Source organism: Watersipora subatra, chromosome 4, assembly GCF_963576615.1.
Source record: "Watersipora subatra chromosome 4, tzWatSuba1.1, whole genome shotgun sequence".
Classification (NCBI taxonomy): domain Eukaryota; kingdom Metazoa; phylum Bryozoa; class Gymnolaemata; order Cheilostomatida; family Watersiporidae; genus Watersipora; species Watersipora subatra.
Window position 1 is genome coordinate 940,714 of NC_088711.1, and position 21,486 is coordinate 962,199.

General features: G+C 37.1%; 1 protein-coding gene across 2 annotated transcripts; it reads right to left on the reverse strand.

The window, feature by feature from the left end:
• Positions 1-1,507: 1,507 nt before the first annotated feature.
• Positions 1,508-21,074, reverse strand: LOC137392857 (retinoic acid receptor alpha-A-like). 2 transcript variants are annotated; one of them, XM_068079195.1, is made up of 10 exons: positions 20,992-21,074; positions 14,612-14,683; positions 8,673-8,915; positions 7,327-7,475; positions 6,570-6,711; positions 4,727-4,941; positions 4,288-4,602; positions 3,967-4,171; positions 2,450-2,608; positions 1,508-2,150 (listed from the first exon to the last, which is right to left on the reverse strand). In XM_068079195.1, the coding sequence occupies exons 2-10, from the start codon at positions 14,613-14,615 to the stop codon at positions 2,050-2,052; spliced, it is 1,533 nt and encodes a 510-aa protein (XP_067935296.1). In that variant the 5' UTR covers positions 14,616-14,683; positions 20,992-21,074; the 3' UTR covers positions 1,508-2,049. The 2 variants fall into 2 exon arrangements, with proteins under 2 accessions (XP_067935296.1, XP_067935294.1); XM_068079193.1 differs by lacking the exons at positions 14,612-14,683; positions 20,992-21,074 and adding an exon at positions 11,124-11,292.
• Between the last annotated feature and the right edge of the window lie 412 nt (positions 21,075-21,486).

A 21,486-nucleotide genomic window follows, 5' to 3' on the forward strand; every position in this document is an offset into this window, starting at 1 on the left:
GGGCCCAGATTACCATAAAATGCTATAAGTATATATATATATATATATGTATATAAACATATATATGTATATATATATGTATATATATATATATACATATATATATATGTATATATATATATGTATACATATATATATGTATATATATGTATATATATACATATATATATATGTATATATACATATATATATATGTATATATATACATATATATATATATATGTATATATATACATGCATATATATATGTATATATATACATATATATATACATATATATATATATACATATATATATGTATATATATATATATAAATATATATATGTATATACATATATATATATATATATATGTATATAGCACAAACTTGATTAAACTTGGCACACACAGAAATAAACAAATGCCTTCATTTAAAAGTTAGAATGGTAAATGTTGTGTATGTTGATGAAAATAAATTTTTTGTGGAATTTTTTTATTACTGGTGCATTTACCTGGTTATTACTATTACCAAGTGATTGTCTGTTATATGTCCAGTTTGTTTGTCTGTTATATGTCCAGTTTGTTTTCTATATGCTTGTTATATGTCTGTTCTAGATTAAAATACACATGCTAAAAATTTCACTTGAATTGGACTCAAAGACAGCAGTTTTATGGACATGCGCGCTAACCACTACGCCATGCAGCCACCTGGCAAAGGTGTGGAATGATTGTTTGGTTACTACTAGCATGCTTGACGATCATGAGTGTGTGAGAGATTATGACGCTCAGATCATGATGATGTGAGAGATCATTATAAGTACGATTCTTGCAAGCTGGCTGCATGGCAATGCGCTTAGCTTTACATCCATGAGTTTAATTCCTGGAGGCGTAGCTTGTGAACAGCAACACTACCTACTTCGAAGCACTACCAGGTTATTCTCAACTTGACATGAACAAATCTATCAGAGTTACACAATCCAAAAGCTGCAGAAACATTACCTGCTACAGCACCTTACATGTATGTGGACATGCGTTTGGTTGAAGTTACGTTCATAAAATGTACATGGTGTCACGCAATGAACAAGATAAATTATTCTCAAATGTAGGCTTACACCAAACCTTTCATATTTGCATTTGAACAGTTGTTAGTGCTATCCTACTTATACATACTTGACCATGTTGAGCATATAACTCCAACTGTAAGGTCAATAAAAAGAACTAGAATAGAATTTCCAGAGGTAAAAATGGTGAATGATATTTAGCTTGATAGCAAAGAAAGAAACTGGTGTGAGTTATAAATATACATATTAACTTAGATCGCAATGTGTTTATGTTTACTTACTCTAGTAGTTTTATGTTTACTTACTTTAGTAGTTTTATGTTTACTTACTCTTGTAGTTAAAAGTTTTGCGAGCAGCAAACTAAGACCATTTTACACCGTGTGTTACTGCATGGAAATATATTGCTAGGCTAGACACAGGAAATCAATCAACCACACTAAGACTAACAGCTAGTAGATGAAAAAGAACAGGAGTGATTAGGCTGATATATTTCAATGACATATACAAATCCAACAGAGGAATACTATGCAAAAAATTGTTATAGAACCTAGCAATTTATAGAACAGAACGAACAACAAATGTATGTACGTACATTGCCATGTTATATAAATAGTATAAAACAGAATTTATAATTCATGATAGAAATACTAACACATATTGACATTCAGTAGCATGTAAATAATATAATAAAATAAGAGAGAAAATTTATGGCACGCTCTGGTGTGTAATAATACTCTACATGTATATTCCATAAGAAAAAAGAGACAGCACAAGAATTTGCTGCCAGCACCAAAAACTTCTCACAACCTTGTCGGTGTATCAGGCTAATTCAACATTATGGCACATATACATAGTAAAATTTTGTCATTTATTGAAAAATCACATTTATTTGCCTGAGAAATAGACCTTATATAAAGTGAAAAAAGGGACAGGAGAAAATAAGAAATGCGTGTCAGTGTATCGATTGTAAGGCATAATATAGAAGTGATATGTTCACAGACGCTCACCTACACTATACAAACATTCTCCTGCCGGTCAAACATTTCCACAACAAGAGGAGGAATATTGTCACCCGACTCCTGACCCAAATGTAGTACCTTGTCGGCACCTGTCAACAGGTAGCAAGAGCATTATTGCATTCCATTATTGATAATATGGAACACACAATATCATGTATATTATCTTTGATACAGATGCTCCGCACTACCTTTAATACCGATGCTCCGCACTACCTTTAATACCGATGCTCCGCACTACCTTTAATACCGATGCTCCGCCCTACCTTTGATACCGACGCTTCGCCCTACCTTTAATACCGATGCTCCGCCCTACCTTTGATCCTGATGCTCCACCCTACTTTTGATACCGATGCTCCGCCCTACCTTTAATACCGATGCTCCGCCCTACCTTTGATACTGATGCTTCGCAAGTCCGTAAGTTTGATGAGAAGCTTAGCAAATATGTGAGGTCTATTAGGCCGGTTTTGCCGTATGTAGTGCTGAAGTGCTGCCAAGTATGGTTCCTGCACTTTTTCTACCTCACTACTCCGTTCCAGGCCAGACCGGTCTAAAACGTGACAATAACAGCAGCTATGGATGTGTTTACAACAGGCAATTGTCAAGTTTCAAATTGTCTGAAAAACAAACACATTGCAAACAGCGAGCCTCATGTACTGACTGTACCAATGATAATCTCTAACAATTCATTTGTGATTAATTTCTATTGAGGTGATTAATCGCAGCCAATTGATCGCTGACAGATGTCAATTGTAATTCTAGGACTATGCAGTTTTCATTTGTTCATGCTACTGCATGGCCACTGCGCATTTTTGCTCAAAACGCTCGCAAAATTAACATGTAATTTCTAATTACAATCGATTTACTACAACCAACACGGGCTGTTTGATGATGAATTCTGTTGCAAAAGGACGAGGGTCAACATATCATTTGTTGCCTATCATCAGTGTAACGAAGTGAATTGCTTGCCTAATTGCTGAGCAGAATTCTCAGAAAGTTTCACTGCAAATGGCAGAAGCTGCCAGAGCCTAACGTAACTGTGTCCAAGTGGGAAACAGTAAAGGAATGGTTCTTGAAGGCGATAAGCTTGATGAGGCAGAAAGTGTCAAGGTTGATGAGGCAGGGAGTGTCAAGGTTGATGAGGCAGGGAGTGTCAAGGTTGATGAGGCAGGGAGTGTCAAGGTTGATGAGGCAGGGAGTGTCAAGGTTGATGAGGCAGGGAGTGTCAAGGTTGATGAGGCAAGGAGTGTCAAGGTTGATGAGGCAAGGAGTGTCAAGGTTGATGAGGCAGGGAGTGTCAAGGTTGATGAGGCAAGGAGTGTCAAGGTTGATGAGGCAGGGAGTGTCAAGGTTGATGAGGCAAAGAGTGTCAAGGTTGATGAGGCAGGGAGTGTCAAGGTTGATGAGGCAGGGAGTGTCAAGGTTGATGAGGCATGGAGTGTCAAGGTTGATGAGGCAAAGAGTGTCAAGGTTGATGAGGCAGGGAGTGTCAAGGTTGATGAGGCAAGGAGTGTCAAGGTTGATGAGGCAGGGAGTGTCAAGGTTGATGAGGCAAAGAGTGTCAAGGTTGATGAGGCAGGGAGTGTCAAGGTTGATGAGGCAAGGAGTTTCAAGGTTGGAGTCGTAAACATTCTAAGACACGATTAATTTCAAAGCAGACCAAGAGGCAAAACCAATTCAGTTTTATCACATATCAGAATATTAGAAAGTTGTCACTTCTTAAAGTTCTGGCGTGTGAAACTCGTTTGATAATCTTTACCAATGTGCAACACATTTGCAAATAGTGCATCAACATAATTCGGCATACATGTATATCAAATGAGTTGGCCAATGCAATGGGTTAAGGAGTGAGAGTGAGGAGAGCAATGAGGGAAGGACGAGAAGGACACGTGATAATGAGAAGCTCACCACTAGCGAGGAGGCAAACTACGGAGAGGAGAGAAAGTTCCTTTTCATCTAGGTTCATTCGCTGCAAGTCTGAGGAGAACTTGAAAATAGCATGAGCGAGGGGTCCGAGGCCTCCCCTCTCCATCTCCGACTGTGTCACACTGATGCCGTTGGAGAATGTGAGAGTATTACTCGTTATCTGATATCTCATAGATAGCCTCAATATCTACAAAGAGCATGCATCAGGTCCACTCATCATGCATATGTTGTGATCAACAAGCAGCTGCGTTCAAAAACATGACTGAAAGAATGAATCTAGCAGAAGTACAAGAAATCACTCACCAGCACCTCCAAACAGGCTGCCTTTAGCAAAGTTATCTGGTCTGATACGCTCAGGTCAAGAAAGTGTGGCACTTTCTTGGCAAACTCAACAACTTTGACTATTCCCTCTGAGCTGAGCTCGTCGACATTGTCCCATCCAGGTCGATGAGAGGGAGAGCATGGCACTCCTGGAGTCTCAGGACTAAGTAAGCTGAGGGAGTCGAGAGTAGTTGTGTCCGGGCTAGGTCTACTGTCAGAGGACTCTCCTGTCATGTTTGAGCAAGTGCTTGGAACAGGAGAAGCCGTAGCTGGGCTTGGGAGAGAGCCACTCTCCATCTATATGAAAGAGATAGGAAATGTTTTAAGACAAGCAGGCCATACAACGAAGAGGGGCACACAAAAAAGTAATCTATGTCAAGAAGAAGTACGTGATAGAATACCATGAGACTGCTATGTCTACCTTGACTGGTGGGGCTAGCTTCAGAGGCTGTGAAGAAGGACCACCTGGAAGAGTCAGCCTATGAGCATCTAGAATCAACTCTATCAGCTGTTCATCCTTGTCTGTCAGTGCTTTGACTGCCTCGGAGGGCCTCGAGTTTGCATTGATTTGACTCGCAACACCCGTGCCTCCACCTGATGCTACAGATGGCTTCTTCTTCCTGTCATTTCTCACGGCTGTAACCAAACAATTAAGCATTTAATGTTTGTTAGCCAGGCCACAGATGAGCAAATAACTATAACATCAACCGTCTTTAATACGTTTTAACAGCAAATAATAAATAATAAGGTAGTGAAAAACATCTGCACACAAACAAAAAGCAACTTTGCCACTAGCTAGTAAGAACAGCCTGGGTGATCCAATATTGAACAGTATTGACATCGAGATGTGAATCAATCATAGATGAATTTGCAGAGATGTGTCAGAACATTGAAAACAATGATTTCAATGCTTTACCTTACCCTAATGAGTAAGTGTCAATCTTCACTAATAAAAGTCAAGCTAAAGAGGTAATCTATGAAATATTTTTAAAAATACAAATGGTAGCATAAAATTAGATATTCCGAGCAACATATTATAAACAAATGATATCGAGATGTACCAGCCAACACTAAAGTCATGGGAGATAAAAAGAAGGCTAGAAATAGTGATTAGGTCTTGTCATAGTTAGCTAAAATGTGATAGCTCTATGGGTTGATGAATGTTGATGATTAGGTATTGTCATAGTTAGCTAAAATGTAATAACTCCATGGGTTGATGAATGTTGAAAAGAATAAACTAAAGAATAGAATGTTGCAGAAAAGTGCAATACTAACAAGTTTAAGGTCGCAACCTGCTGTCTGTACAGTGAAACCTCTATTTGAATGCCATGATGCTCTATTTTTCAACTCTTCTCCTATAGTGTCGGTCAAATAGAAGCGGCGTTCAAATAGAGGTGTTACGACAACCATAATTACTTGGTTTACCAACACATGGTCAGTGTCATGGGTCTATAACGAGGAACTACCGCTGCTTAGTCTGAAAAAACTAATAATAAGAAAGCGGAGTTCCAATAGCTGTTTTTTTATATAAAATCTATCAACAAATTTTTGCTACACCTATTTGTATCCTCAAAACTAACACAAAATTTTCTTTTTCAACTTTTCCGGCTGCTTAGGGTAACTCTGTTCACCTTGAACTTTTTGCTCATAGATAGTGCATCAAGGATAATTTCGCTATACATAGTGCATCATGAGCAATTGCGCACCACAAATGATTTTCTCGTATGCAATGTGAAGGTGTTCATTTTGCAAAATACTCCTGTAAACAAACATACAGAACATACCGATGAGGCAAACAGACACAATACAACTAGAAAGAGACGTGAGAGATGGCATTTTTAGAGAGGAAGGAATAAACATTTAGAGATTCTCTGTAGATTTTTTCTCTTGGTCACTTGTGCAGAGGTTGCTGCTACCACAATCTCGCTGATAAATACCAAAAAGCTTTATCTATTTAAATGTCAAAAAAACCTTGACATGATAGCGAGTAATCCCTGTTTTCTTTTCATAAACAAAGAGCTTAAATTATTCCATTCAAACGAACAGTTAAAAAGTTCTATTAGCCAGGCGGAACCCTTAGCACGACTGAAGGCCTGGCTACAGGCATCAATGAAATGTGTAGCGCTCATAGCATAGCTATTTTCAAGGGGAGAGACAACGCTGAGGTTAGAGAGGTTAGACGAAGGCAAGGAGATGGAGAAGAAGAAAAGGAGGATGAAAGAATGAGGAATGAGTCATATAGTGCAGAAAGCTTCACTCATTACCTTCCTTTGACATTCCTTTCTCAAAGCACTTTTTGAGACGACAGTGCTGACATCTGTTACGGGTCACCTTGCTGATCTCACAATTTGAGTCCTTCTGGCATGTATATGATATGTTTTTTTGCACACTGCGTCTAAAGAAACCCTGAAAGAACCAGTAAGAGAATTGAGAGAGATCAATGCGAAGAGTTAACAATAACACAGTGCTGTTACAATGACCGCTGTTACAATGACTGATGAAAATAACCTTGTCAGCCTATCCTCGTAGCAAAGCTGTTGCTTGACCTATTCGTTACAGCCAAGTCAAGTGGAGTTTCCACAGAGTGACCTTGACAATCTGAGCTAATAATAATGGCTCAGACAATGCAGAAAGTTCAGGCAAGAGTCAAATGGGATTAAGACTGCATTTGGGTAAGTCATTTACACAAATGATTGTCGTAGGTAGAAATGTGAAAGGATGGCAGTAATAAAATGTCAATGCGGTGAATCTATTGTGATCTATTGTGATGTGAATCTATTGCCACCATGCTTCTAATTGAACATTGGTGTAAGAAACGGCTACGGATTGTCTTACAACTCGTCTTACGTAAGTAGGAGCACGTAAAAGCATGCATGGATGAGCATCAACTTGGCAAAAATAAAGACTATTGAATCTCTGACAGGTTATTCTATATAATCCATAATAACATAACAGTGCATAACAAAAGATTGATTAAGAGGAATGCGTATAAAAGTGGCACTAGAATGAATGCGGACTCACCTTACAGCCTTCGCATGAGCTCACACCGTAGTGGTACCCCGATGACTTGTCACTGCACACAACGCACGGCTTGTATACGCGTGGAGGAGGTGAAGGGCTCTTAGCAGGTGGTGTTAGGCTCATTGACCCATGGAAGTCATACATACCTCCTGCAATAGACATGCTAACTGCCAAATCCTTGTGCGCCGACAAGCTTGGACATATGACTCTAAACATCATCCACACATTAATTAGGCAGCAACAATATAATAAGAGATAATAACAGAAAGTACAAGTGAATGGATTGTGGAAGGAAAAGTGGAAAGCCAACAACATTACTAGAATCGCTTTGAGCCTTACTACAAGGAACAATAGCATAGAGGATCAGGTGTCTCTCATCATCCATCAACTGTTGACGATGTATAATAGTACAGGATCTTCACAAAACTAGACGAATATTAAACACGTTACCAGTCTACACTGTCAACATGCCTCACTCACTTTTAACAAAGATATTTTTATCTCATTTGAGCTCATGTGTTTTTGTTGTTGGCTTGAACAATCATAAGCCATAGCCCTATAGTGAGCCTTGGCGAGTGAAACCTGACTGTGCACAGTACAGGCACAGCACAGGAAATATTGATTAGCGCAGCAAAGAAAGGTCAAACAGACCTGGAAGCTAATGCGCATAAGCTATTTGTAGAAAGGTGGTAGTTCTGGTGAAGAAATAGTATTGCATTTTTACTGTTTTGCTCATGATCTGAGATGTCAAGCCTAACAAACTTTATTTTGATGTCACAGGACATGCTCACGACTGAGATGCTTTTCACTGAGGCAACTCTGAAACCACAGATAGTTAAAATAGCAACTGCTCGCTGAGGATCTTCCGGAATGAACAACTATAAAGCCTAGCGGGCCAGTGGCAAGCCCCCAAGTGATTCAAGATGATTCAATATTCTATGTCAACAGAGGATGAATGTTTTAAAAAATGTTGATAGTTGGAGGAGAGGCTAACATAGTTAGTGAGATTTAATTGGTATGAAACCTCCTATAGTGGCTAAACAACACAATCAAACAGAAGTGAAATCGTTTGAATGCCGCCTACAGATATTTGAATGATTTACACTGGCACTTTTAGCCAAACTTAGATAGGGGTCTGAGTAGGTAGCGACCTTTTCTGTACGTTTAAGTGTTTATGCAAAAAACCTAAGGGCAAACAGACCTCAGATCTGAAATAACCAGATAAAAAATGAAAAGCACATGCCAGCTGCCTTATGAGGTTAGGATAAACTTTGTGGAAGACAAATTTCGAAAGTAGAACGAACACTTTATCAAGGTTGCATTGTTTCATGAAAAGGCCTACCTACCTCTCTGAGCAGCAGCAAAAGAGGACAGAAACATTGCGTCAGAAGCAGATGTTTCAGGCAACTGCCCACCAACGCCATTCAGGCCTGGAAATCCATTAGGCAAGGTGCCGAGTCCAGGGTAGGGTGGGAGCAGCGGTTTTATGTCACGCATGGACTGGGTGGCACATATGTCTCCCCTCTGGCTATAGTCCATGGTATCTTTTCGATTCTCAACTTTGGAATCAGTGTAGTCAGCGGGATCACCTGCAATATCCATTCTACTAACTAGTACATAAACATGATCCAAATCAGGGCCTACTCGATTAGACAGCAGATTTTGAAGTGCAGCATGTAAAAACTAAGCAAACTATTGATCAACGTATTATCCTCCTAAGACTAATTGACTTTATTTGAATTGAGTTTTGTGTCATACTATCACCGTGACAAAAACTGATTAGTTGCACAGTATTTGAAAGCGTCACTAGTAATTATTTCATATGAAACTCATGATACTAGCGACAGATTGAGAGAGAGAATACAAATGGACACATGAAAAGACAGCTCAGCCAGAAAAGCTGACACGAATGAGCCTATGCAATGCAAGTTGAGAGTTGTAACTTGCTCAAGCACACACTGTTCAAGGAGGTGCATTCAACAGCTGCGCTATACTTTCCATGAGAGTGCAACAGCAAAATACCTGATCCTACAACTGGTTGTCATTTAGTAGGCAATTGAACTGAAAGCAAGCATTGTTCTTTTTTAGTAAGTTGCTACTCCACACTGTTTCCACTAAATAAAATGCAGTATGTAATTAAATTACCAACAACAAAAATAGCAGTTTGTGGGTAAAAGAGTAGACTTGTGAGAATGCGTTTAGATAAATAACTGCCTTCATGTGTAACGCTTGGTTTTCATGCTTTACAACTTACAACTGGTTGAACGTCTAAGTATGTGTACAGGATGCGCAACTCCTAAATTGTTGAACAATTGCCAAATCTAAAAATGTTGTATATTGTGAAATATTTGTAGATCTTGTTACAAACTGCTCATCCGCAACTATTTAGGTAGTAGCTTAATGGTAAAGGATAGAGATTTTATAGCGTGCTGGTACTTGCGGAGATTAAAAGATCTGGTTTGTAAGTGGATAAACACTGCTATGATTATACTATAAGCTGTAATTCATCTCAAAGTAAGAGCTCAAAGCAAGTTTCACTTCACCGAAGGGACCCTAGCCTCTATATTCTGCATCATCCATAAGAATGGCGAGACTAAAGAATATGGGCACAAAGTACAACTACCTGACAATTCTGACATCGTAAATGCATCAAATAAAGAACCTGTTGTCATTTTTTTGACACGGATGTGGAGTTGGGTAAATACTACCTCTTGTATTATTGAAAATCAGTTTTCGAATACTGACATATGGAGATTGTTTGTAAATGCATAAATTATAATTAGAAAATGAATAATGTGGTTTCGAATGCCAATAATACGCTAAGCTAGTGGAGACCAAAAGATTTTGAACCAGTTTTCTGTATAACTGTTCCTGTGAAAGCTTTCAGCCACCTTGTTACTTCTGCATAGACTACACCTACTTTCAATAAATGACTGCTTCTAAAAAGACCTTATCGGTACTTGTGTTGTCGTGATTGTTTTGTGAATTTTCTAAGTCGTGAAATGCATGTTTGGCAAAGATTTACATAAAATAATTTGAGCTATCTAATAATTATGTAAATGAAAGTTAGCAGAACTGCCTCTGATTGTAGTGCATTATAATATCACCCCCCCCCCACCCACTGGTTCAAACTTGGCAAGAAATGCTACAAAGCGCCAGACCCTCAAAATTATAAAATGGAAACCTTATGAGACTGTTAATATCACAGCTCATTGAAGTTTGTACGGTTTCTAAACAGATTCTGTAAAATGCTACAACCAATCACAAGGAACATGGCAGCATAACCAACAGATTTTTTGGGCTTTAATTTATCATCCTACCACTTTAACATTATTTTCGGTGAGAACAACACCGGTACTCAGACACCAATAAATTTTGTATTATACTAGGTATAGCAACATGTTTATGGGTACCAATAATAACCATTGTTCGATAAAAGTATGTACCATAGGATTACAGATGGCACCAACTTGAACATAGCAGTAAACCTACAATCTCTACAAACTTTGTCAAAACTAGTTTTTTTAAAAACAATCAAACAGTCTCTCCGAAGCATTTCACTCATCTCGACTAGAGCTACCTTGATCATTTTGCATACCTGGCCATCTTCTACTAGTTTAGTCACCGGATATGTATCTACCAGTTAAAAGCCATTAGGTAAATGCTCTAAGCTTTACTACTCTCGCTAAACTAATCCTAACTATAATAGATCCTACAGTCAAAGAGCGTAATGTTGTTTTGAGTAGTGTCTGGAAGGCAAGTATAAAGAGTCCAGCAGGATATAAATGGATACTAACCTAGACTGCAGAGGTAATGTCTTGTCATGGCAAAAATGTTCTCGTATATCCTCACATGTGAACCTCACTAGTTTAATGAACCGACATCAACAACGAGTATAACTAAGTGAAACCTGCTATGGGTGAGATTAAGAGCCGATTAAGGTATTCATTGAGCTAATGTAATTGGCTGGCAAAACAACACACCCGCGCGAATCATGCGACTGGCTGCCTATCACAGCGAGCGAGGCGTAAACATTCTGCTTGAATACTCCTCCAGTTTATACATGTGCAGCTCATTGTTCTTAGGGTGCTTCGAAAGGTCAGGCCTATTAAGTACACAAGAGCTCTATGATGAAATCATTGATCCAACATTGCGCAGTCCCTCCTATGACTCCAAATCCATTGTGCTCCTTCGGGAAAAACAGTATCTCTTTCCTCGTATCAGGTGACGGGGATGATAAGAGGAGACGCTGAAATAGTTGCGTACCAAACAGCGCTCCTGGCGCTGATATCAGGCTCTTGTTTACTAGCGTATTTCGTCTCTCGTAAACACGCCGTGTTTGACTAATGGAGCAGAGAATGTATTGGCAAGTCAGGCAGCGGTCAACGACTAATAACATGTTAAAAACATAATTTGATACCTTACAATCATACTTCATTGCAAATTTTGACTTAGTAAGCCATGAAGGTAAGTGAAAAAACAATATCAAGATATTAAAGCAATGCTTCGAAACTGACAGTTGTTGGAAAACCGTTAGCAACCAATCCATGTACTGTTACACCATAGAGTGAATAATGCCAAAAGACCTTTGAATGTCAAGTGCGGCCACTCAAAGCTGATAACAAATGAAGGATATCAGCAGGTGCTCTCTGACTCATCAAAGACATGGCTGCTGGGGTGACAATACGTAGAACTGTCTCTTAAATACACAATGTCGAGAATAGGTGTTTGCAATTCCGATCAAGGAAAGCCAATCATGTAAGGGAGAAGAAAGATTTGTTAATGCAATTGCATGCTTCATGCCTGTGCCGCATTTAAACTGACCACTCAAGAATTTATCTTGGACTAGCAATAATTAGCATATGAGCTGAACTGGTCAATAACCTGGGTGTTTTTTGAAGTAATTTGACCTTATATTTTCAAGTCAATGTTGAAGAATTACATGTAACGCACATTGGACAATTTATGTGTACTTCACACAAACCGCATCACAATTACAAGTTTTTGAATGGTAGATTCGACTAGCAAGATTAACAGAGCGTATGATGATGCAATGGTAAATAGATGGATCATATGAATAGGTTGTCTATAGTGTCGCCACTATCACCATACGGTAAATTAGTCAAAGGATCAAAATAAAGTGGCCCATAGCACTGATGTAACTATAAACAAAGGAAAAAGGTTGTATTGCCTCCTCCCTTTCAGAACATCATGAACAGTTAAAACAACAAACTGAGCCCCTGAAGCAAGGAAGAGTGAAAGGCAAATGAATGTCAAGCCCTTGGAGTTATAGGAAGAAGTTCGCAACAAAATAAACAAGGTTGACTTACCGGAATAACTTGTTAGCTGTTCGTGCATGAAAGGAGAATGTGCGCTGCAGGGACACTAGAAGCTACATAAAGAGATAGCGACTCGACTGAATGAACGTTTATTATACCCAAGGAGACTACTAAGAGAGGCGTACGTGAATGTGATTACAATTAGAGCATACTGGGTTATGCGAAAACCATCCATCAAATGTGTGGCACTCCATGGTTATTACACTTGCTAAGTAGCCAAGGACAACTGCATCAACAACCCATTCATCAAGCAAATATGATGCATGAGGGAGGGAGATGAGACAGACATGAGCTAACTAATCAGGGAAGCGAATTACCCAGCGAGGACTGTCATGATCAAATAAGAGAATGGGCAGTTCCTGCAATACATAGACATGAAGCAAAGAAAAGCCTTTATGTATGGCAGTTCCTGCCATACATAGACATAGAGGCAAAGGAAAGCCAGGCTTTCAGGAAGCCAGCTTCATGAAAGGTTTGCTAGCGTGCCATGCCGGATTTATTAATGCATTCTTTTGTACAAACGAATGTTTGACGTGAGGTCAGAGATTAAAAAAATCAGCTTCCGAACATACATCTGAAGAAGAACCATTTTGAAAGTGCAGCCAACAAAGCTAGAGTATAATGTAATTAATAGATTTACGTTTATTTTATAAGCAATTTGTATTGTAGCACATCAAATAGATTTCATTTTTAAAAGTCCCCTATGATGACTTACAAGGTGAGCCTCTTTGCCACTTGTAATCTGGATTTTTAGGCATGAGTAACAAGGCTGAAGTACCAAACTATCACTGGCTTATCAGCTGAATAAGTGTCCAGAAGTGAATAACTAGTCTACTATCTGTAAGTGTAGTTGTTGTAGAATATTCAAGTACTAACATCAAGCTGGTAACAAGCAGTTACACTCAATTAAAGCTTTCCTAAACGAACTTAAGTGCTATGAGATATTAATGACAGGAAACAGACGTACAATTTAATCATCTCATTACACTAATGATATGATATTTCATTTATAGTGATTCAGATTTCACTAGCTTAAACTTTAGAATAATTTAAACACTCCTTTTTCCATTAACAGTTCAAGTTCAATATTAAATTAGGGTGAAAGTCTCATCTCAGTCCCCCAGTCATTTTCCATGCCTCATCTAATAGACCAGTAATATCTTAATAATCCTTACCACTAGGTACAACATTCGATGTTAATGTCCATGTTTTACGATAATAATTTTAAATAAAACTGAGTAGGCGACTCCAATTTTGTGTAGAGCTAAGGCAACTTGATCCTTTTCAAGAAAGAGTAAAGTTGTAAAAAAAATATTCCCATGGTTCAGTGGTTACTTGGTCAGTTTTTATATCAACTACTTATGCACAGGCCCCAAATGACTCAAATCTTACATATTCGGATAACTAGTCTTGTAAATAGTTAAATGTTGTAACTTGATAACTAGTAAATGTTTACCATTTGAAGAGATCATTGTTTTATTAATAAGGTACTTCTTTGGTGAAATATTAAAATTTTATTTTAGACTAACAAGTTGGCCAAATTGTTTCAAATGGTAATGCAATCGTGTCCAACTGCCAGTTTTTGAACTCTGAAATCAGAGTTGGAACAAAAAAGTTCTGATGTTTTCGCATACTGAATACCTCCCAGACTTTTTTGCTATGCATGCCAAATAACAATTCCTAACTTCAACATATATTTTAGACAAATTCTTGTGATAGACAAAGAATTATTGAACAGATCATTTGTACGCTATCCACTACAACATATGTGAAATAATTTGATCCACTGTAGATCCATATGTTAAGAAATTGGAAAATATTTTATGAAGCTGCAACATTATTTTTAAGCATTATAGCTAAAAACATTTATGGTAATCACGGAGACAAGTTTTTGCAGATCAAGATTTAGAGTTGGCGTGATTAGAGATAACAGAACAAATACTCACTCATCCTTGCTTCAATACATTCGATAGAATGTGCTTCTTTACGTTGCCTTAGGGTTAGTTATCTCGACAGATCTAAAATAAAGCACAATCTATTGAAGAGATTGCCAGGAATGGAACCCTGCTGCGCAGTAACTAGCCAAAAAACGAAAACCATGTTTTACCTTGGATATAAGTCCCTAAAGTTGAAAATTAAATGTTTTGAGTTGATCATTCCAACTGATAGCAAAATTTCTGTAGATTCTAATGGTGATTCCAAACACAAGAGGGTAATAGATTCCTAACACAAGATGGTTTCTATCAAACTTAGTTTTACGAAGTGTGACAAGAAGACATGGATGAACACAGCTTGTTTACAATTCAAAACTCTATAGCAGCCAGACTATATGATTTACTAACTCTCAAAGCCTAAACATCCCCAATAATCTAAACCAGCTATAGCCAAATAGCGGATCTAGAACCGGATCTTTCTAGCCTTATTAGTGGATCTGTCAAGTTGGATGTCGACAAAATTTCTTGAAGCATTATATTAAAAATTTAGTTAAAAAATGTTTTTTGTAAATGTTTCTGGTCATTTATTTGGTCACCACCTGTAAGCTTGGAAAAGGACCAAATAACTACTAGTGTAGCTAGAAGGCTACTTACTCGCTTCGCCGAAACTAACCTATGTGGATCATTGTTTTTAGCAATGGATTTTGTGAAAAACGATCATAGAACACGATTTACAAATCCTCATCTTCAAGAACTTGTAAGAGTTGATGTAAGTAGCAAGAAACCACGTTTTGATGGTATTGTGAAGTCAAAGCTAACACATCATTTTTCTCACTGATATCAGACATATTTATTCCAGGACATTCATTCACTGATTTTTAATCAAATTATGTATAATAAAAATTTTTTAAATTGTATTTGACGCCTTGTTTTAAGATATACACAAATAATTGCATGCTTTTGTTTGGTAAAAGGAGAAAGGCATATCTTCAGCTTGTTGTGGATCTTTAATTTTTCAGATTGGGCTATAGTGGATCATGGCCAAAATCATTTGGCGATCCCTGATCTAAACTATATTGCATAACACATAATTCTTTTCTAGGAAAGGTAAGCATTTAGAAACTTAGACTAGCATTTTGCATACAATATCACACAGAGCAAGCACACATCACTAGCTAACATGTTGACAGAGTAGATGTTTCAGAGTACATGTAGATTGTAAACATGCATGTTTTCATCAAGTGACAGAAGACTACTTGTTACTGGATAAAATTTAAAATATTGTATGTAAGTTGATAGTGTTTTAAGTTTTCAAAACGTTTTATACGAACTACTTCTACGCCAATAACTTGAAATTGTGAAAAATTATGAAGCTACCTATTGCATTCTTAGATAACTCGGGTCGTTTAGGTATAAAGTTTTAATGAAGAACTTTAATAACCAATTAAAAAGTAACAGAGAATCACAGAATCTTGGCAGTTCAGCAACTCGTGCAACTTCGGCAAAAGTGGTGGTTGGAAAAAGTATGTATCTATTTATCTATATATATATATATATATATATATATATATATACAGTCAAACATGGATAACTCGCCCGCGGATAGCTCGAACACATGGTTAACTCGAACGGTTTCTTTGGTCCGTTCCCACGCAATGATAAATTGCTATAGATAACTCGAACTCAACACTGTTAACTCGAACTGTTTTTTGCCCAATAGCTACCGAAACGGTTGTTATCGCTTTAGAAAATCACTTTATTCCAAGCCATTGAGGTAAACTTCAACTTTTCGTAATTTATAAGCGTCGTTATTACCACCATCGGCAAAATATTTTTGTCAACGACTTTTCTAAAGGTTTGGTGAAATTTGATTTATACCAAACATCCGCTTAGCGATTGCCCTTTGGAAGCCAGGTAAAGTGAGGTAATCTTTGCATAAACTTCAAGAAAAATCGGCAAAACTGATCGTGGGTAAAACGCTCAAAAGAAAAAGATGTCTTTTCTTTTGAGCATTTCAACAACAATCAAGATTCCATCTCAGATCTTGCACATTTTTATATTTCTAAGTACTGATTCATGTTTAAAATATACATAAGCATACATGTATGACAGGCAATGAACCACATTCAAACATATACAGAGTGTGCTCATATAGCTTATATATATTTTCTTCTTTTTAGGCTCTGCCCATTTTTGCGTAAGAGCAAAAATGGGCAGAGCCTAAAAAGAAGAAAATGTGGCTCTGCGACATTTTGCCAATGTCAATCTAATAAAACGTCCTGGCAATAACATCACCTCAAACAACTAACCAATCTCAAGTGATAGAAAAATCTCTACACTTTTTGATAAAAACGTTTTAAACTTTACATTAGAAGCATTTAATTTGAAATAAGCCATTTGTGCTTTTGATTTATATTATAGTTTGTATATGTACATGTATCTACTAATAAATAAGTAAATACATGGACTTGTGACAGTGCTCTGATAATTTGAACGCTCTGATAATTCAAACACTTTCGCTCGGTCTCGTGAAGTTCGAGTTATTCATGTTTGACTGTATGTATAAATTGCAGTGTTTGTCTTTTGGTTAAACCTTGTGTCCAATTATAGGAATTAAAATCTAGCAATCAAAAATCCCCACAGCACTGGATTTGAGCTTGGGACCTCCAGATTGAGAGGCGGTGAACAGAACCATTCAGCTAGACAGAATACCATGAATATTATTTCGGCAAATAATCATTACATTGATTGAGACACTCGGGCTTCAAACGCTTTCTTGGAGTTAATAACTAATGCTGTTGACCTTCACGCGTGTTCTAGTGAAGATTTTAGTGAAGATCTAGCTTTCCAGATAAGTTACTCAAATTCTTTAAATAATTATTCTATTACCTATGCAACCATTCGGCTAGTCTATATATAAATTCGAGTGATTGTTAGTTTGTTTTTGTATGTCCAGTTATAGCATTGAAATTATAAAAACAAGAATCTGCTTTGCACTGGAATTAAACCTTGAAACACGAGTTTTGTAGACAGGTGAGCAAACCACTATGCCACACTATCAAACAATTTTGGACACACTTATTGCATCTGCCAGCCTTCAATGGCATACGGGACTGTCAGTCTACCAGAAAAAAATGAAGCAGTGAATTTGAGAGATGGGAAAGCTTGCTCATAACTGTAAGTGGTGACCAAGGAGTCTGGCGACAAGAAAATTGAAAACTATCTGAGCTCCATACCCTGTTATAAATTGTCGGCTTTGGTTTAGGCTGGAATTTTGGTTCAGTTAAGCTGCAGTTATTTAAGATGAAAAGCACTTTTGTGGTAACCCCCATTGAATAATTTGCTTAGAAAGCAAAAACAAATTTGCCAATCATATCACTTGGATGCAGTTTTTTATCTATATATATATATATATATAAAAGTTAATTTGGCTGATTTACTGTTCATGAATCTGTTGAAGCATTGCATTAAAACTGGACATTTATCTGACCAATATGAATGTTTCATCAACGCTGAGGTTACCGAATCAAACAGTCTATGCACAGCATGACTCCTTTACACTTTTGCAACAAATATTTTTAGCAATATGCATGTCTCTGTGTGTATCTGAATCAAACATTGCTGGTTCCAGGCAATTTGATCCATGGAATTATTGTTGCATTATTTTGCTAGAGCATGGCAGGCTTGCAAACCAAGTTGATCGTGTGTTAACATTTTTGTAGTTAACGCATTTTGTTGTAATTGTGCTGTGGGAGGTCAGCAAGTCAAATGCATGTTATCACTACAGCTTTAATGAAAATAAAATTCAAAATTAGTATAGTAAAACCACAACCTCAACCAAAAAATGACCGCATAAGACTACTTTAGAAACATCTATGCGAGACAAGACTCTTAATTGTGAGTTACAAATGACAAATTAATATGACTTGCGGCCAAGCCTCCAATGTACAACAAATATATACTCATACCGCACGTGTGATTGGGTCAACTAGTAGCAAAACCAAAGACTGGTTGATCTGCCTCGTTTGGTCGCTAGAGTGTTCGCAATGTTTCAATAAAATGATTTATACGACACACTAAACCATTACATATTTTGTAAATAGTTTTACTTGATTATAAAAAATATGTATTTCCTTAAAAATAATACATTGTTAGAAAAACAGTCTTGTTCACAAAGGTTATCCAATATACTTAACCATTTCTTTGATAAGGTTCATGTGTTTACAATCACCACAACCCAATAAACAACCAGTTTATATTTCACGACTTCTTGATTAAACAAAACTCTAGCTAGATTGCATAACCATTAACTAATTAGGAATTTATTTCAGGATGATTAAACTGATCAGTAAACTCCATTTTTCAAAGTTGCTATTGCAATGGTGAATTGTGCTGCCATCTGAAGTACAGTGGAACCTTGGTCTTCGAACGCTTCGGTTCTCGACCAACTCGGTTTCACATCTCGCGCTCACATCTGCTTACAGAAAACCTCAACTTTCAAAGATAATCTCAAAAAAGTATACCCTACCGGATGAAAATATTCGATGGATTTAATAATTCGCAATTTCGCGAACAGCCGATCCCGCGAATTATTAAATTCCGCGAATAATTAGTTCTATTTTTAAACATAAGGGAGAATAACTACTGCCTCAAATTAAAAACTAGTCGCTAGGCAGAAGTAGTAAACGTAGCCGAGTTCCAAATTTTCTTTAAATCATCGCCCGGAATTCGAGTTAACCCCATTGCCAACGCATCACACTTCTTTATACAAAATTATTCAAGGTTGTCACAAGTTATTCAGAATTTGGCACGGCATCATCATCGCAAAAAATCTCCTGCAGCGCTTTACGTCGAAAAAACTCATAACTTACTACAGGTTGTGGGTTCATCAAAGGCTTCCAAATTGATGCACATTCATGAAAACCTCTGGGTGAAGCCAAAAATTTATAGCTTAGCATAATCAACTCGTAGTTGTCAGCTAAATAGAAACCTAAACACGGGGTGTACGCAGGTGAAGGGTTAACTCTATTGCTAGCTACATTAGAGTTAACTCTTAATAGAGAGTGATTGTGTTCCTCCGCGAATAAATTAGTCCGCGAATATGCATGATAGAGGCAAGTTGCGCGAAACTTAACTTAGCGAATACGAATACTTTCATCCTGTAGGGTAGTTTTCACTAAATAAATATTTGGTGAAATATCACTGAACCAGTTTTTTATGGTGCTTTCCTGACTCGATACCCTACCAAAAGCTAAGGAATACTACTTAAACAATATTGGAGTTTTACAATAAATTGTTGGGCTAAGCTTTTGTCAGGCAAGTTGCTTTGGATATGGTTTTTAAAAGCTTATTTGGTATCTTGAAATTACATCTACACTTCAAAAACTAGTATTGCTTATGCATCACATCGCATTTAACAATATTTATATTATTAAATGCGAATACTTAACATATTTCTAAGCACAGCAAAGCTTCTTAGAGAGAGAATCTAGATTCACAAACACGTGAAATTTATATTTTATGCTTGTCTAAAACTTGAAATAACTATGAGTATAATCATAACAAAATCAACAAGCAATGCTAAACTTAATGCTTCTAACAACAAAAAGTACCAATGTAACAACATAAATTTGAGTTGGTGTTTTTTACCTTTTATAGTATGTTTATAGAAAATAAAGTGAGGATTAAACAATGTCTGCGCAAACGTTAAGGTACACAGTGCTATTTTACTACTAAACCAAACAAATTCTCCATATTGTTGTGCCATTTTCCTAAAGCCTGTGAATCAACAAGAGTAGGTCTGACGGAACACCTTGTTTTTTAGGTTTAGTTCTATCAACAACAATAAGCTATTCTGAATGATGGTCATCGATTACTAGCGGGGTTGCGAGATTGTATGTACGGAATTCATACAATATAATTAAATTATCTCGCCATTGTGGTGCATATTGAAATAATAGATGAATGACTAGATTAACGGTAAGCAATGGCACTAACATCAACGTAATACAAGTTGAGATGCAAGCGCGAACGTGAGGCTATCAATCGCTAGCTATTAAGAAAACAAATATTTCGGAGACAAAACGAACCGGGACTGATTTCTTTAATATACGCGGCCACCAAATCTGATGTAAAGCCTGCAACAAGCTAAACGGAGACCTGCATCATGCGGTACTCCTTAATCATTTGAGAAAGGGGCAATTACCAAGATAAATAAACTAAAGCATTTATCTATGACAAATTACAAGTTGGAACAATAAAATCTAGAATAAAACAAGCTCAAGGCCGAGCTAATATTTTGCATGATATGGAAATACTTTCTTGTCTGTAAATCTAGTCTCGTTTAGCCTAAACGGTGCTATGAAACACATTCTCCCATTGAATCGCGTTACCTGTATTATTTTAGACACTATACATTTTGGATAACAGCCCCAAGGCTACAAGCTGAAGTTCGTTAGAACGAAATCGAGTTAACAAATACAAAAACTACGCAGATGTGTTTTTAGGTTTCCGGTTAAAATATAGGTTGTGAAGTTGCGCGTGAAAAAACAAATATGACTGTTTTATGTAAAATAATTGATCATTCAAAATTGCTAATTAAACTGTTTTGTTATTTAAAAAATACAATGTAGCATTTTTGTGTATGTAATTTTATATTACAAAAAACAACAAAACGCATAATACTCATTTAAGGTGAAAACTGATGTTATATTATTACGCTCTGGCGTGTCAAACTAACTAGATTCTCCGCCGATATGTCCGGCTGAACGATACATGTAGATACGATGTAGCCAACATTGATTCGCTAGAGCTGTAATAGAATTACTGTAGTTTAATGCGCCAGACTGTTGCGGTATAAACGTATGTAAGCGCTAAGTCCTTCGAGT